The sequence below is a fragment of the Pteropus vampyrus genome, unplaced genomic scaffold, assembly GCF_000151845.1.
Source record: "Pteropus vampyrus isolate Shadow unplaced genomic scaffold, Pvam_2.0 Scaffold206, whole genome shotgun sequence".
NCBI classification, from domain to species: domain Eukaryota; kingdom Metazoa; phylum Chordata; class Mammalia; order Chiroptera; family Pteropodidae; genus Pteropus; species Pteropus vampyrus.
This window is the reverse complement of record NW_011888987.1, coordinates 35,401-48,885: the sequence shown is the minus strand read 5'-3', so window position 1 is coordinate 48,885 and position 13,485 is coordinate 35,401. Positions and strand designations below refer to the sequence as shown.

The following is a 13,485-nucleotide window of genomic DNA, read 5'->3' as shown; positions in this document are numbered from 1 at the left end:
TTTGTGGTTATTCTGGGCATCAGTGATTTTTTATCTTGCTTGCATTTGAGCAGAAGGAGTATTAATACATGGCCAAAATAATCAGCATTCATTGCATTTTTCAAACATAGAAAAATAACGAAGAAAACATCAATGTTAGAATCCGCTTGTTGGTGTATATCCAAAAAATCCTGCTGAGATTTGGATTGGACCTCTGTTGACCATGTAGAATGGTTTGGGAAAGATTATCTTCATGATGTTGAAACTTCCTGTCTGTGAACATAACATTTCTCTCCCATTTATTTAGCCTTTCTTTGATTTCTTTCATCATTGTTTTCTGTAGTTTTTAGCATGCTAGCCCTGCACTTATTTTGCTAGATTTATACCTAAGAGTTTTATAGGTCTTTTTTTTTTTTATATTTTGTAAACAATCATGTTATCTGCAAGTAAAAAGTTTTATATTATTTATGAACTTTCTTTTATGTCTTTTCTTATTGTAGTAAGACAATGTGATGTTAAATAGGAGTGAGAATGATCATTCTTGTCTTGTTCTGGCTTTTAGGGGGTAGAGCCTTCAGTCTTTGACCATTAAAGGTGATGTTAGCTGTAGGCTTTTTTGTAGATACCTTTTATCAGATTAAAGATATTCTCAGTTTGCAAAGAGTTTTTACCTTCATTGAATGTTGAAGATCAAATAATTTTTCTGTATCTATTAAGATGATCTGTCATTTTCATCTTTAATCACTTGTTATTGTGAATTGCTATCATTGATTGTTAAGTATTGAAACACACATACATTTCCAGGATAAACCTTATTTGTTGATGTGTTATCTGTTCTGTATACTTCTGGATTCAACTTGCTAATATTTTATTGAGGATTTTTGCAGTTATGTTAATGAGAGATTTTGGTCTATGAATTGTCTTAACCTAAAAATAAAAGGCCAAAGTGAATAGCAACAGGCATTTATTTGGGATCAGAGAAGAACAGCTATTTGGGAAGCGCTGATTCAGGCAGAAACCCAAATAGCATTCCAATTAGGAGACAAAAAAGCTGAGGGTATTTATAAGAAAGGTGAAGGAGACAGTTAAATCAGTAGAAGGAAGATATTTCTGTTGGTGCAGATAAGCTAACATAGTGATGCTAATTCTAAACAGTGTTTTTAATCTTCAGTCTGGTAGTCATCAGTCCTGTAGTCATAGTATCTGCTTTCTTGTTATCTTTGCAAATAGTTGTTTGAGACACATTGTTGCTTTAGGCCCAGTCCAAAGGTTATTTTGCCCTGTTTAAACATTCCAAAGATTTGAGGCATAAGTACAAGGCAGTTCCTCTGGGATGGCAGCTCCTGCTCCATTTCAAAGTGGCTCTTTTTATACTTTTTTTTTTACAGTTGAGTTTTTGGTAATATTTTGGTCTTTGGTTTAGGGTAGTTCTGTTCTCTTAAAATGAGTTGGAAGGTGTTCTCACCTCTGTTTTCTGGAATAATTTGTGTAGAATTGGTATATTTCTTCCTTGAATGTTGGATATAAGAAAACCTGGAGTTTTATTTGTTGAAAGACTTTTAACAACAAATTCAATTCCTTTAATATATCTAGGACTGTTCAGATTATCTATCCTTTGAGTGAATCTAGGTTTTTGTGTCTTTTAAGGAATTTGTTTCATTTTAAGTTGTTAATGACATTTTAAATACCAAAAAAAAAAAATTTATATTGAATAGACAGTTGTAGGTGGTTACACTATTACATTCTGCCATGTTCATCTTTTGGTAGCTGGATCTTATCCATTGTACCAAAACTTTTAAACCTGAGAAGCAGCATAATGTAGTGAATAAAAGACTCAAATCAGAGTGAGTTACTTCTGCTTCAATACCTCATCTAAAAAACTTGCAAATATAATAGTAACTACCTTATAAACTTAAATGACATGATCCATGCAAAGTGCTTGGTAAACACTAATTTCAGTTAATCCTGTTTTTGTCATCATCTTCATCATTGTTATCTCTATGGTATCCAACAACCCATCACTGATTTTGCTTAAAACTTTTTAATGTTCCAGACTATAAAAACTTTTTAAATTGACATTTTTTAACCTTTTTAAGGCCTTGTCAATTACATGGCCTCTACCTAGGAACATCTTTGTTCTAGCTATATGCACTTTTTTCATCCGTCTCTGTCTTCTGAAAATCAGATGTGTACTTAGATGCACACATACACACAACATATATATACAAACACATATAACTATTTCTTTTTCTTTCCGTTATTTTAGTTTCCACATTAGAGAAATGACAGTGCTAGTAAAATGGACAAGATGAAAATAAGTCGAAGCTTTTGTTTTTGCCAAGGCTGATTGATCCCTTAATTCAGCAAATATTTGAATGTGCATTTAAAAATCATCTGGAAAGCTTGTTTAAATAGTATTTCCTGGGCCTCATTTCCAGAGTCTAACTTAGTCGTTCAGAGAGGGGCCTATGACTGTGCATTTCCGACAAAATCACTGGTGTACTGCTTTGAGGAACACTGCCTGAACGTAGTCAGAGATTACTGTGTAGTGGTTGGAAAACTCAAGACTGGGCATGCTATTTAACCACTTAGGTATATATTACTGATTCATCTGTTTATCAAACATAGCCTTTATTCTCTTAAAATATGCCTCTCAGTATACCTGTTGATATTTTTTTCTCTCACTTATCTTTGAACTAAAATTTCCTAAGATATAGTCAAGTCTCATGTTATTAAAAACATTAGGCCATTCTTCCCCTCTTCCTTTCTGTATTTTTTACTAATTTGTGACTTTATAGACACAAATGTGTCCGTTTTCTTCATTATACCTAACTGCATCTTATTTCTTCACACATAGAAATTTTCTTTCTTTTTTTAAAATTTTATTTAACTTTTTAATGTCACCAACATTTGACCCCTTTTACCCCATCTATCTCCCTCCTACCCCCCCAACCTCCACCCATCCTCTGGTCACCGCTCATCTGTTGTCCATGTCCATGAGTCTCTGTTTGTCCTGTTCATTTGTTGCTTTTAGGTTTGTATCCCACATATAAGTGATATCATGTGGTTTTCAACTTTTTCTCTCTGGCTTATTTCACTTAGCATGAGAAATTTAATAATTTTATTCTACTTTTGTCTAAAGAAAAACTTTCTTACAAGGAAATATTTATAGGTAGGGTAGCTTTGAATCTTTAAATGCATTAAATTATACATGAAAATATATTTTTTCTTTTTTTCCCCACTTCCCTTCCATCCCTAACCTTTGGCAACCACCAGTCTATTCTCTGTATCTATGAGCTTGGTGGCTTAGGTTTTTGCTTAGTTGGTTGGCCTAAACTCTACATGCAGAAGAGATCGTAAGGCATTTATCTTTCTCTTTCTGACTTATTTCATTTAGCTTAATTCCCTCTAACTCCATCCATGTTGTCACAAATGCCACTGGAATTCTGAAAGGGATTGCATTGAATCTGTAGATTGCTTTGGGTGGTGTGGACATTTTAACAATATTGATTCTTCCTATTCATGAGCACAGAATACCTTTCCATTTATTTGCTATATTTTCCAATTTCTTTCACGAATGAAAGTCTTGTAGTTTTCAATATATACAAGTCTTTTACCCCTTGGTTAAATTTATTTCTGATATTCTTTCTGGTGTAATTATAAATGGGGTTGTTTCTTATTTCTCCTCCTAACAGTCGATTATTAATGTATAGAAATGATTTTTGTGTATTGATTTTGTACTTTGCAATTTTACAGAATTCATTTACTCTAACAGTTTTTTGATATAGTCTTGAGAGTCTTCTGTATATAATATGTCACCAACAAATACCAGCAGTTTTACTGGATGCCTTTTATTTCCTTTTATTATCTAATTCCTGTGGTTAGGACTTCCAATACTGTGTTGAATAAAAGTGGTAAGAGTGGGCATTCTTGTTTTGTTCCTGATCTTAGAGCTTTTCCTCTAAAATCATCTTCAGATATGATGTTAGCTGCGGGTTTGTCATATATGACCTTTATTATATTGAGATATGTTCCTCTTTCTCCACTTTGTTGATTTTTTATCATAATTGGGTGTTGAATTTTGTCAAATACTTTTTCTGCTTCTATTGAGATGATCATATGTTGTTTATCCTTCATTTTGTTAATATGATATATCATCCTTGCATGCTGGCATAAATCTCACTTGATTGCGGTATTAAAAGGATTGTGATTCTTTTAATGTATCGTTTAATTCAGTTTGCTAGTATTTTGTTGAGGATTTTTGCATCTGTTTATCAGGGATATTGGTCTATAAAAGTTTGGAAGAGTTTCCTCCTCTTCTGTTTTTGGAGAATTTTGAGGAAGATTTGTACTAGTTATTCTTTGAATGTTTGGTAGAATTTACCAGGGGAGTCATCTGGTCCTGAACTTTGGTTTGTTAGAAGGTTCTTGATTACTGATTCAACCTTCTTGTAATTGATCTGTTCAGATTTTCTATTTCATCATGATTCATTCTTGGCAGGTTGTTTGTTTCTAAGAATTATCCTCTTCGTCTAAGTTGTCCAGTTTGTTCGCATATAATTGTTTATAGTTGTCTGTTATGATCCTTTGTATTTCTGTGGTATCATTTGTAACAGTTCCTCTTTCAATTCTGATTTTATTTGAGTCTTCTCTTTTTTTCTTGGTAAGTCTAGCTAAAGGCTTGTCAATTTTATCTTTTCAGAGAACCAGCTCTTGGTTTCTTTATTGTCTTTTTAGTCTCAGAATAATTTATTTCTGCTCTAATTTTTGTTATTTCTTCCTTCTACTAACTTTGGGCTTCATTTATTCTTTTTCTAATTCCATAAGGCTAAAACTGGGTTGTTTACATGAGACTTTTATATGTTTTATCTATATTCAACCTATATATTGTGATTATATTAAATGATTAAAATATTAATAAGCTTAAGGTGTTTAAACGAAGAAGTGTGACTCTTTAAATTTTTATTAAGCTATTTTCAGTAGAACTTTAGAATAGTATAATTTTGCTTTCGTTATCATTGTTGTTGTTGTTATAGCAGAGGTCTATGCTATGAAACATTTATATCTTCATTTCTATTTTAGGTGCGTATAGCAGCCAAGTTCATCATTCACGCCCCTCCTGGAGAATTTAATGAGGTATTTAATGGTGAGTGTTTAAGTCATAACACTAATCGATATATCAAGTACTCTTTTTGTAAAGAATAAATTATGTAACCAAAATAAGCAAAGGGGAATATATAGGAAATTCTGTGTTTTCTTAGTTACAGTGAAAATATTTGTCAATCTGGATTTTGTAATGGCTAGAATATAATGTAGTTATGGTATATGTGATAATAATGTTTGACTAAATTAACACTCTTAAGAGAATAATATTAAATCATTTAAAAAGATAAGAAAACTTCAATTTTAATTATTTTTTAGAATTGTTGCATACATTTTTGTATTTCTTGTAAAGAAAAACATACTGGATTTATATGAACAGTCAAAGGGGGTGGAGTATTATTTCACCATGCTTATTTAGCAGATGATATTATAATTTAAATTTGTTATTTAAATAATATCTTATAAATTAGTTTACAGTATGCTTTTCTTTAAGCTTCACTGGCAAACATTTTAATAATTATTCACCTATATATCAGAAATTAAACTGTTCTATAGTCTCCCGGTTGCTGTAAAAACTGTAACAATAGCTCCACTTTAACAATAAGAATGACATGGTTCACACAATCGCCAGGAAAATGGCCTGTGGTGATTTTTTTTTTTTTTTTTTTTTTTTTTTTACAAAACTTAAGTAGTTTTAAGAATAAGCTACCACAAGTACATTAAATGTGTTATTTCTAATTCATATATATTTGGCCTTCACCATGCCTTAAATTAAAATTAATTTGTGCAGGGCTTTTTAGTTTCATTTTTTAAACATGTCTATTAAGTTTAATCACTCATTTTTATTCATAGTATAAGATATAATGGAATCTCATCTCAGAAAAGATTAGATTTGAAAGTCAAAATAGGAAGCAAAAATTATATAAAGTTAAAATTACTCTTGAAAATTCTTTAAGTCATCCACAAATTATAATAATATATGATTTTGTGTATGCAATTACATATGATAATTCTTACGCATTTAAAAATTGAACCACTGAGCTACATTAGAGGAAGAATGGCAAGTCTACATTGTAAAAAAAATTGGAAATTAAAATAATTCTGCCTTTTAAGATAATAAAATCTGTAGTAGTGAATTGGAAAGTTGGGGAGAATTCAAAAGTACTTCTTCTGTAGGGTTTAACTTGTGCTTTACTATTCAGCTTCTATAACCTAAATACACGACTAATATATTTGATAGTCGAGGCATTAAAGAAGATACAGCCTCTTGTGAGGTTCAAAAGTTGAGCATGAAACTTAAATTGATAATGGTGAAACTGCATTAAAGTTAGTAGCCCATATAGACTTCTGCACAATTCATAGAGCCAAAAGTAAGTTATAATTCTAAGAAAGTTTTCACAGAATGTTTTTACTCTGAATTAAAATGCCCTACAAATCTGTTACTCAGAAAGGTCCTAAAAGAATGTAGGAGTCCTAGAAATTGCTTTTCTAAGTCTCATTGAAATCGCTGTTGAATGTTCTGCATTGAGGTACAGTAAATTTGGGCATTTAAGATAAGCCAGTAAGTAGGCCTGGAATGGAGAATGAGCTGTGGAATAGAAGTGGGTTATAGGATGTTATATAAGTTTTGACAGAGGAGTTTAAATTTTAGAGTTAAAAAGGAATTAAATATTTGAGGGGGAAATCTCATATGAATTTGATTATTTTCATTCTATTTTTGTTGATAACATTGGCATCAGAATAATTCCAAGAGAAGCCACAAATTTTAGAATTTCAGTCTTAAAATCTTGTCAGTTCAGTGTTCCCCAATGTTATTTCCTGGACCAGCTACATCAGAATCATTGAAACATAGATTTCTGGTCTTTATTCTCAGAAACTGATTTTTGGTAGATCTGTCTGGGCTGGGACTCTTTTTAAGCCTCCCACCCACTACCCTATGATTCTGATATGTAGCCTGGCTTGGAACCATAGCCTAATCCCTTCTTTAATAGTGTGTTTTTATTTTATTCAAATTCTTCTCTATCTTTATATTTCTTACACTGTACTCTCCTTATGATAAAAACAAGAGATTGATTTTAAATCAGATCCTACTACTGAAAAGAGGTATGTGAATAGGCAATATTTTTTCTTTTGAAATAACTATTATTTTTGTAAAAATTATTGAATCAATTTTGTATTGTAAAATACAAAAAAAAATTCATGCAGAATTCTACCCTCCACTTCTCCTGTTTGAATGAAATGCTTCTAACATCTCAATTTATACACATACATAACATATAAATACGATATTATCCATGCTGAGTTTCCCCTTTCTGTTTATTTTATTATGAAAGTATTTCCATGTTGGTAAATACATATCTACATTATTTTTAATGATTGTCCAATTTTACATTGTTTTTAAGAACTATGGACTGTTCGTTATGTTAAACCAGTTTCTTAATGAATAATAATTTATTTTTATTTAATGAAAAAATTCGGATATGTTGTTTATGCACTTTATGATAACTTTATGTAAAAAGGCCAGGTACATCGGGAAAATAATGAAAGAAAATATACCAACACTACAGTAGAAATTTGGTTGTTTTTGGTGAAATTGTATGAATTTTTTTCTTTATATTTTACAGAGTGCTCGAATTTTCCAATAAAAAGTATTATTTTTAAAGTTATATTTTAGTGATTAATAGGCAAACATCTACATAATAATTGATTGAAAATTAGGACAGAATTAAGAATCAACCGAAGTGAGAATACTAAATTAAATAAAGAATATTAAATTAAAATAAAGCAGCTTCTATGTCAAACTAAATATCTTGTTTGAACGTATGCTGTCTGAGGACAAAAATGTCTATGTGTGCACTCTGTTCACAAGCTGTTTATTGTTTAATCAATCACTTTTCTATAGAGCAAATTCATTTGAAACTCATGGTAGTAATGTCAGACTAGAGGTATAGAGCTAATAAGGCTTTTCAGATCTTATCACAGCATCTTTTTGGTATAGCTTATCTCCCTTTTAGTTCTTTGGAGATAGATTATAGTCTGCCTACATTGACTTTTAAGGATATAAAATAACTTGTATTTCTATTTCATTTTCTCTTCTATTTCTTAGCACTTTTTAAATTAATACCATGGTGTGTTTTGTACTTATTTTAGCCATCAAAGTGATATTTTGATCTTGCTTACATGTTTGGGGGGAGGGAGTTGTTAATACATGACCAAAATAACCTGTATCTATTATGTAGAAATCTCAGACACAGAAAAATAGTAATACAGAAAACGTAATATTTGTTTTGCAGATGTTCGGTTACTGCTTAATAACGATAATCTTCTCAGGGAAGGAGCAGCCCAGTAAGTATATTTACATGACAGAAGTGACATGGGAAAATGTTTTAAAGGTGGTTTTTAAGCATTAATCCCTGAAATAGATATTTACATATCAAGTTCAGATTTATATAACTGCACATAATTATACATATGTACTAGGCTAGAAGATAAATATTTTTGATCACAGAGAGACATAGAGACACAATTATAACATGAAATTCTCTTATTGTGTTTGGCAATGGCTTATATTCTCAGTACTACATTTTGACTTTTGCAAAGTTGAGTAAAATTATTTTAGAAACTTTGGTTTTTGAAATTGTGATTGCTTAAATTTTTATACAGGTTTTATTTTTGGTTATATGTTTGACCCTAATGGATTTTTGAGGGTTAGGAGTTTATCTTATTCATCCACAAATATCTACCATAGTATCAGACACATATTTACCTAATAAGTATTTACTGGATTCAGAGTGAGTGCTTCAGAGAACCAGATAATTCTGAATCCCAGTACATGATCTTTGGACCAGTGACCAGAATCATGACTTGCCACAACTGTCTTAAGATTTCAGAGAAATGGTTGATTCTCTTCCCTACCACCACCTCCCAAAATAAAGTCTGGGGACCCATATTTTAGGCTAACCAACTTCATTATTCATTTGAAAATGATATAATTAAACAAATTTTACTGAGAATATTAGAATTCATCCAGTCACCTAATTTCATCCTCTTATACTATCTAAATGAAATCCTAACTAATGGGGGAAATTTGCTCTGATTCTGTTTTTATGACATTTGAAGGCTTTATCAAATATATATCCTGTTTTACAGTTAACCCTAACAAAGGTAGAGTTTCACCAGACTTCTAGGCTTATCTGATTTTGCTTCTGATTTAAATTCGTTATTTTTTAATAGCAGTTTTTATTTATTATTTTTTATTGTCAGAAAAACACACATAACATAGAATTTATCATTATAACCACTATTAAGTGTGCAGTTCTCTGGCATTAAGTACATTCACATTGATTGTGGTATAATCATCACTACCATCATCTCCACCACTGTTTTCATTATCCCAAACTGAAATTCTATATCTATTAAGCAATAATTTCTTGTTATCCTCTCCCCGCATCCCCTGGCTTCCACTGTTCTGTTTTCTGTCTCTATGGGTTTGACTTCTCTAGGTACTTCATGTAATTGAAATCATACAGTATTTGTCCTTTTGCGACTAGTGTATTCTTCTTAGGAATTCTAACATGGACGGATGCCTAACAATAACCTAACTACTTTTTCTGGCTATAGTTGCTTCATTTCCTAATTTGTCCTACACACTACTGCCATGTTAATCTTTTTTCACAATAGTTCTAGGTTCTCCTTTCTCAGAAAGCTGTGAGTATGCTTTGTCTCCCAAATGAAGTAACTATTCCATCATTTAAGCCTTTCAGTTCAATTCAGCAAATATAACTGAACACCTGCTATGTGTCAGGCATTGAGCTTGGTGCTTTCTATGATGTTGGACCTAACCTGTCATCTCATGTGTTTTGCTCATCCTGGTCCCTCCAATTGAAATATTCTTCTCTTTCCATCTCTCCAGTTTCTACAAGACCACAGAGACTACCCATTTTTTCAAGACCAATTTTTAGTATTACATCCATTATGAAATCACCTCTAATTCTCTTCTTACCTTGTCTTAACAGAATGTAATTTTTTAAAAATATATATTCTCCATGATGCTTTATTAATCATTCTTTTATGGTACTTTCTACTTTGTCTTATATTTATCAATTACCTCCTCCTATTCAACCGTAAGCCCTTTGATCATAAGATCATGTTTTTTCATCTCTCACAACACCTACTCTGTTTCTTGGTCTGTTGTATACTAAATATATACCTGAATAATCGGATATGTATCTTATAAATGGCTAACCTTTACTCTCAGGATTTTGAATGAAAAGATTAATTATATTTACTGATTTAATTTTCTTTTGCTTAACATTGAAAGCTGGATATCATTCATCAGTTTTAAAAATAGTCATACCTGTATAAGATCACTCATGGAGAATTATAATTTTATTTAACTTGCCATTTGACTTTTATTGACAGGTGAGTTGTTTGATTTTTTTAAGAGTATTAAGTAATTTAAAGTAATTGGCCTTTTTCTTTTTTAGTGCATTTGCACAGTATAACTTGGACCAGTTTACCCCAGTAAAAATTGAAGGTTATGAAGATCAGGTATGTTTCATGTAAACACAGGATCTGACTATTTTTGTTTAATTTATAATGGTCAATATTCTGCAAGAATTGTGAAGTGGTATGTTTAAAGATAAAAAAGTGTTTGTTTTAATCATAACCATTTATGGGTAAAGTAATATTTAGTTTCTTTTGTTGAAATCAATAATGCTATTAGCAGAAAGTCCCTTTTAGAAATATTCAAATGTAATTCTTTTAAGATTTTAGAAAATAATTGCTTTAAATTTACTTTCTTGTTTTTTATAGGGAAAAAAAAATCCTATATTAATCCAAAATCTAGAATATATATTAGTAAGATTTATATCATAATTTGGTTGCTCTGGAATTCTACAGTCTTCATGTGAGTAACTTAGCATTTAGTAATTATTAAATCTTTTCTTTTCGAAGTGCAAGTTAGAATTGCTAAGCTAAGAAAAGCCACAAAAGGCCACTCACTAGCATTCTTATTTTTTATTTTTTTTGGTTTAGAGTTGCTAATAATTGTATTAATTCATATTGTGCTTTGTGAAGCACAATATATATAAAACAATATGAAGAAGAAACTGGCAGGTAGAACATAAGAGTGGTAACAATTATGTTCATAGTAGTAACTGAACTAATTATACATAGTATAATTAATAGCTAATTATAGCAAAACTTATATTTGCTATTCATTACATAATATGTAGTCTTCTAATTACAGGGAGAAAAGAGACTAGACAGAAGATGACTTGTAACTGAAAGGAAAACATAAGCTCATATATGTAGATATGCACGTGTGTATACACATATATAAAAAGCTATATAGTGCTTCATTTTATTAATCTCCTAAATTTATTTTCCTTCTCTTGTGAGATTTTGGTTTTTTTTTTAATTTTTATTTTTTTATGTTATAAACAATGCTGTATTAAAATCTTTGTACTTCTGGGTACATTGATGATGATTTTCTAAAGATAAATCCCTAAAAAGACTCGCTGGGTTTATGGAATGCATCTTTTTAAAATGTTGGATAGCCCCAAATTCATTTTTCAAACCTGTCATAATTTTAATACTTTAATAAAGATAAAACAAAAAAAGAAAATTGTAATCTCACATATGACTATAGATTTTAAAACTTTGACTAGGTATTAAGAAATAAAATCCAGGAATATAGCAAAAGAATAATATGCCAAGACCAAATAGAATGTATTACTGGACTGTAACAATGGTTTCATGTAAGGCAATATATTGTTCTTATTGGCCAGCAAATCAAAGAGAAAAACCTTATATCAATAGACAGTATAAAGGAATTTGAGAAATACAGCAACTAGTCCAACCCTAAGTAAAATGTGGATAGAAAAAAACTCTTAAATATAATAGATTGTTTAACAGAAACCAATATAAATATAAACTACAATTTTAGTTAAAATAGAAAATTAGTAAGGTATATCTACTTATCTCCATTATTATTCCTAATAAATGGAGGTGTAGCAAATACAAGAGAATGAGAACTTTTAAAGCTTTGGAAAAGAACACTTTTAGATAATATGATTTATTTATTTATTTAGAAATACTGAGAGATTTTAGTAAAATTAACCTCCCAACCATGAAAAACTACTAAACTTAAAAGAATTCCATGAAATAGCCGAATTTAAGGTAAGTATACAAAACTCATTAACTTTCCTCTATTGTGGGAAGTTAGTACTTTAAACTAGAAATGGATGGAGGGAGAAGAGTTCCATTTTAAATAGTGCTGAAGCTATACATTAACCTAGATAGCAAAAGATTCTTTACAGCTAATGTAAGATTAAGTCATAGTAGTATTGTATGGAGTAGACAAATAGATCAGTAGAGCAGTGTATAGAACCAGGATTTAGTTCCAAGATATGAAAACTTTTATACATGACAAGGTTATAATTTAAACAGACATTTAATAAAAGATATTGATACAACTGGTTTCTATCAAGAAAATGTTAATCGACCTCTGTTTCATACAATATACAGAAATAAATTTCAGGTCAATTAATAATTTGTAAAATGACTAAAATTTTAGGAGGAAAAAATCTACATGTGCAAGATAAGGATCATCTTTATAAATAAGACCGGAAACCCGGGAACTATGAAAGAAAAGGTGGACACTTTGCTACATAATAATTATTTTAACTGTAGAATGAAACAGATACCTTAAACAAAGGACTCATAAATTATAAGAAAAAGAAAAGGTAAAAATATTAAAGGATATTTGTTCACAGAAGAGCAAATGGCCTACAACACATGAAAAGATATTTAGATCTGTCAGGAGTCAAAGAAATATAATTAAAGTAATGGGATATATTTTATATCCCTCAGACTGAGAAAAGAACTACGTGCTTCTTGATTTTGATAATGCAAAGGGAAACAGATCTCAAATATTTTTCATAGAAATGTGGTTTGTCACAGCCATGTTTTGGAAAGGAATCTAATTATGTACTTAAAAATTAAATATGTAAACCCTTTACCTCTGTCCTTCTGAGACTCCATCCAGGAGAAATTGAATTATCCAATGGAAGTAAGAACATCAGTTTATTAAAATAAATGTACAGTAATACTTCTTTCAAAATTTTTAATGTATCCATCCCTTCCCCCCAAAAAGAAAACAGCCTGGAAATAAAGAGATGGGCCATCAGTAGTGGAAAAGCAGAATAAATTCTGTTGTATCCACATCGTGGGATATTACGCAGCTATTAAAAAAGAATGGTGAGAGGTATATCAGTTAACTTTGAAGGATTTCCGTAAGGTTTTAATGTTGAAAAAAGCCAGTTGCAGAAAATCAGTGTGTGCATGCACTTTTATTCTGTTGTTATATAACAGTGACTAAAATAAAAACCCTATATGCAT

General features: G+C 30.6%; 1 protein-coding gene across 1 annotated transcript in view; it reads left to right on the top strand.

The window, feature by feature from the left end:
- CAPZA2 (capping actin protein of muscle Z-line alpha subunit 2) overlaps positions 1-13,485 on the top strand; it is a 43,063-nt gene that overhangs the window by 16,768 nt on the left and 12,810 nt on the right. The window contains exons 2-4 of the mRNA XM_011372385.2: positions 5,062-5,125; positions 8,376-8,427; positions 10,569-10,632. Coding sequence (XP_011370687.1) covers positions 5,062-5,125; positions 8,376-8,427; positions 10,569-10,632 — 180 coding nt within the window. The remainder of the gene's footprint in view (positions 1-5,061; positions 5,126-8,375; positions 8,428-10,568; positions 10,633-13,485) is intronic.